General features: G+C 42.1%; 1 protein-coding gene across 1 annotated transcript; it reads left to right on the top strand.

Moving 5' to 3' along the window:
* Positions 1 to 2792: 2792 nt before the first annotated feature.
* On the top strand, positions 2793 to 4762 carry LOC107100343 (tripartite motif-containing protein 35-like). Its single transcript, XM_015398794.1, has 2 exons — positions 2793 to 2983; positions 3080 to 4762. The coding sequence occupies exon 2, from the start codon at positions 3097 to 3099 to the stop codon at positions 4483 to 4485; it is 1389 nt and encodes a 462-aa protein (XP_015254280.1). The 5' UTR covers positions 2793 to 2983; positions 3080 to 3096; the 3' UTR covers positions 4486 to 4762.
* The last annotated feature ends 516 nt before the right edge of the window (positions 4763 to 5278 follow it).

Here is a 5278-nt window from a genome sequence, read left to right as displayed (position 1 = left end):
ATGATGAGAAAGCAATCTACTTATTCTAGTTCTGTGGCAGAGTTCCTTTTTTATTGGTAAAAATCTTGATTTTCCAGTAATTTGTTAATTTTTCCGTCTGAACCAAGGAACGGTTCTTTTTCAGATCCTCGCTGTTACTCACTAACACACTCAGAGAAACACACAAACATGCAAATACACACATAGATACCAAAACTTCTCACTGGCACAACACACATGTACACACACCCCCCCCACACACGCAGAACCGCTAAGGCTGCAGCCTCTGGGGAGCAAAGCAATACTGAACAGGACCCACTGAGCAGCTACAGCAGCAGATACACACATTTAAGTGGAACTGTTTCTGTTTATATTAATATTTAATGATGATGGTGTGGTCTATTTAACAAGCTCACTTATTTTTATAGTCACATCACCTTGTTGATGAGCAGTTCCTTGTTTCTCTCTTCACTCTTTTCTCTGTTTCATGATTTTCTTTCTTTCCTTCATTCGTCTGCATGAGTCTGACTTGAATTGATGTCTATGCAAAAACTTATCTGAGGTCCAGTTCACGGGAACGCCGTCTGCAGCGGCTCAGACTCACAACACATCCACCCTGAAGAGGAGACATGAACTGTGTTCTGCAGGAACCAAGGCTCACTTTAATATTTCACAAAAAGCCTCTATCAGCTGAAATTGTTGCTTCACGCAGCAGCGAACACAAACCAAACTCGCTGGATCCTGTCCTTCACTTTGCTTCAGTTCCAAAGGAAGTTGATTTTGGAAGTTTATTTTGATTCAGAGAGGAAGTGGATCTCTGCAGGGTGAAGGTGTTGCCTGAGTCGCATCTTCACAGAGGATGTGAAAGTTTCATGCTCTCTCTGTGAAGCTGCCCTCTCTCTGCACACATCTGAATGGCAGCCGCAGCTGCCAAACTAAATGAGGACAGTTATGAATATTGCACTTGAACATGAAAACTCCATTAGGACTAGAGGTTCTTTGAGTATGCACACATCTGAACGGCAGCCGCAGCTGCCAAACTAAATGAGGACAGTTATGAATATTGCACTTGAACATGAAAACTCCATTAGGACTAGAGGTTCTTTGAGTATGAAATACCGGTTCATTTCTGCTTCCCTGTCAGGACCGGGAGCTCTACTGTGTCTCTGGATCAGCCTGATATGTTGGTGGTTCTGCTCTCTTCCATTCATGCCATGTTTCAATAAACGAGCACTGAAACAAGCCGAGTCTAGTCGTCTGTTCTGTTCAAAGTGTTCAACGAACATCTTCACTGCTGAGGTTCGGCTAAATGACCTGATATTTGCAAGCTCCCAAAAAAACTTGGATTCATCCCTGATGAGGTGAGGTCTGTCACCATGGTAACCAGAGACAAAGCTAGAGGTTCTTTCTTCCTGGAGAATAATTTAAAGCAGTGAAAGAGCAAACATGACTCCTTCAAACATGAAAGACTGTAAATGGGTTTTATTTTTAGTGTGCACATAGCCGTTGTTCATAGACTATTTCCACTTAGTTAATCTTATTTTTTTACAGTGCCATCTAGTGGACAAATGATGTCGGTATGTTTGTAAACATTTCAATTTTAAGAGAGCTTTCTTTCATAATGACAATTTATAATAATAATAACTGAACTTTATTGATCTCACACTGGAGAACTTTACCTCTGCATTTAACCCATCCCCTCGGGGAGCAGTGGGCTGCCATTGTGCGGCACCCGGGGAGCAATTGGTGGTTAATGGTTTTGCTCAGGAATCCAGAGTAGAGGCAGCAGAATTCGAACTGGGTACTTGTAACCTTCTCAGAGCACAAGCGCACTGCTCTAACCCCTGCCAGGGGGTGGGGGGGCCCCTGGGACCTCGGATCCCTGGGGCCCATGGCCGGGTTCTTCTTTTTTTTTTTTTAACAGTGTCCTGTATGACAAAGTGGCAATAAGAATAATTGCCAAAAAGAGCCCAACAGATTTTACTTTCACAAGTGGAGCATATGTATTGCTTTACTATAATTATGCACTGAGTTTTACAGATTATATGGACACTGCAATGTAAGCAGAAACAAAGAGGAAAAACAGAAAAAAAGGAGAAAAGATTGGGGGAGGGATTAAATTAAAAAAATATTCAGTGAGTTAAAATAACTCACTGAATATATGTAAAGTAGGTTTAAAAAGTAAAATTGTCACAAAATAATACTCCATTATGAAATAAACAAATTATGTAACTAATACAGCTTTGAATATCTTGATGGATAATAATAAATCAATACATAAAAATTATTTTACCATATTTATCTTCTTTTATTTCAGGGGGATTTTTATTTATTTAATATTTAATGAAATGGCTCTCCACAGCCATGATGTAGCAGTTCTTGTCACAAAGAAACAGCGTCTCAATACTGATTATTTCCATTTGGCTCCATTCATAACAACATCTCAGCTTCACTGACTGTGAAGTGATTAACAAGTGATGCTGATCTGACCCGGTATGAGATTAAAACATTTGATTCTGTAATATTTAGCAACAAATGAAAAAAAGAAGTCAATGAAACAAAAAGCATCACATTAGAACCACATTTAGCTCCAAAGACTGAGTTGTTGTTGCAGCAGGTCTGGAGGAAGAGGAGAACTTTGTGGAGGTCAGCTGATTATTCCTGAACAAACACGTTATGATCTGATGAGAGAAAAATAAAACCTGTTCATTAGTGAGATTTATAAGCAGCTAAAGGTTGAATTCAGGACTTTGGAATGAAACACACAATCTATGGGGTGAAGCAGCAGGTTGAACCGGTTTTAGCTTCGCCCCTTTACCTGCCACACCTGAACTAAAGCAGGAAGCAGTTTGTGATTGTTGGTTCCTGCAGAGAGACTCCCAGACGATCAGATTCACCTTCAGACCAAACTAGCAGCTTCCTCTGAGTGAGTCCAGCTGCAGGAGAGAAAAGTGGAAACCTCCAACACTGCTGCTTCAAGCTGCTCACACTCCACACACTGAAGGTGAGTTGGACCAAGAACACCACTCAGAGTCACTTTGAGGGAAGTTAGTAGAGGAGGGAGGGGAGCCATGACTGACTTGACCTTCTGTGTTTTCAGCTTCACTCAGAGACTAAATGGCTTCCAGGTTAGAGGAGGATCTCTGCTGTCCGGTTTGTAAGGATATCTTTAAGGATCCAGTTGTTCTGTCATGTAGCCACAGCTTCTGTAAGGAGTGTCTGAAGAACTGCTGGACAGTAGGAGATGAACGACCATGTCCTTTTTGTAGGAAGCAGTCAAGCACGGATGATCCTCCCTGTAATCTGGTTCTGAAGAACCTGTGTGAGACCTTCTTACAGCAGAGAGAGCAGAGAGCTTCAGAGGATCTCTGCAGTCTGCACTCTGAGAAACTCAGACTCTTCTGTCTGGACCATCAGCAGCCAGTGTGTGTCGTCTGCAGAGATTCAAAACTCCACAGAAGCCACAGCTTTGCTCCCATAGATGAAGCTGCAGAGGATCACAGAATGAATCTTCGTTCATCTCTAGAAACCTTGAAGAAGAAGCTGGAGGTCACGAAGAAAATTCAGGAGGAGTTTGATCAGACAGCAGAACACATGAAGGTCCAGGCCCGACACACAGAGAGGCTGATTAAGGAGCAGTTTAAGAAGCTTCATCAGTTTCTAGCAGAGGAAGAGGAGGCCAGGCTGGCTGCACTGAGGGAGGAAGAGGAGCAGAAGAGAGGGATGATGAAGGAGAAGATGGAGGCTCTGAGCAGAGAGATAGCAGCTCTTTCAGCCACAGTCAGAGCCACAGAGGAGGAGCTGAGAGCTGAAGACGTCTCATTCCTGCACAACTACAAGGCTGCAGTGGAAAGAGTCCAGCACTGCCCCCTGCTGGAGGATCCACAGCTGCCCTCAGGAGCTCTGATAGACCAGGCCAAACATCTGGGCAACCTGGCCTTCAACATCTGGAGAAACATGAAGAACATGGTGTCCTACAGTCCTCTCATCCTCGACCCAAACACTGCTGGTTCAGAACTCATCCTGTCTGAGGATCTGACCAGCGGGACTAGAGGAAAGAAACAGAAGCTTCCTGATAATCCAGAGAGGTTTGGGTCTTGGTGTGGTTCTGTCCTGAGTTCTGAGGTCTTTGACTCAGGGAACCACAGCTGGGATGTTGATGTTGGAGACAGTAAATACTGGATGCTTGGTGTGTTAGAACAGTCTGTTCAGAGGAAGGGAGATATAGAGTCTGGATGGTATGTTATATGGTTTAATCAAGGTAAATACTCAGCAGAATCTCCAGGAGCCCATTCCATAGATCTCTCAGTTCAGAAGAAGCTCCAGAGGATCAGAGTGAATCTGGACTGGGACAGAGGAAAGTTGTCCTTCTCTGATCTGGAGACTAACACACACATACAAATCTTCAGACACACCTTCACTGACAAAGTGTTTCCATGGTTCTACACTGTGGGTAAAGTAAAAATCTTACCCATGAAGATCTCAGTGAGCAAACAGCAGCTCTGATGTTCTCAGCATGAAGAACACAAAGTCCAAATGAAACCTTATTGATCTGATTGAAACTCAGTGTTTGAAACAGGAAATTGGAGATGATCTGATCTGACTAATCATCTGGTTGTTTTCAGGTCAGTTTCAGATCTGCTTCATAATCTGTCCAGATGCTACAAACTAAGACATGAAGTGGATGATGTGGAGTTTAGTTTGGTTCTGACAGCAGATCCAGGTGTGCTGATCATGACCAGGGAACAGGTGAGGTTAGTGGAGACATCAGGACCCTGGAGAGCTCTGCTGATGGAAACAAACTGAGATCCAAACATCCAGAAAAAGTGAGAGGTTTTTATCTTAGTATAAAATGACTCGGCGTGTTTAATTTCAGCAGATGAGACCTTTTTTGCATATTGACTTTAATGTAAAATGTTTGTCATTCATGACCTTTGATAGTTCATATTTACTTTGGTCAAACATTTTCTGATTCTTTAACTTGTTCTGTTTATATCAAACATCACTTTTTATGGAGATGGATGTGTTCATAATCATATTTAGTCTGAGAAGAGCTATTTGTAATCATCTTTAGAAATGTTTTGATTTGAAGTATTTTGATTATTAAACTATTAAAGATCACTGATTGTGTCTTTTAATTGTCAAACTTGATGCTTTATATGACCAGTAGAGGGCAGGACTGCAATGAACCATCTGGGTCTGGTATAAATTGTTAGGTTTATTGAAGACAGTTAGTGTGTGTACATATGAAACATTGAAGACAGTTACTGTGTGTACATATGAAACATTGAAGACCTGC

This window comes from Cyprinodon variegatus, unplaced genomic scaffold (genome assembly GCF_000732505.1).
Source record: "Cyprinodon variegatus isolate N-32 unplaced genomic scaffold, C_variegatus-1.0 Scaffold962, whole genome shotgun sequence".
NCBI classification, from domain to species: Eukaryota; Metazoa; Chordata; class Actinopteri; order Cyprinodontiformes; family Cyprinodontidae; genus Cyprinodon; species Cyprinodon variegatus.
The sequence above is the reverse complement of the archived record's forward strand: the minus strand, read 5'-3'. Positions and strand labels throughout refer to the sequence as shown.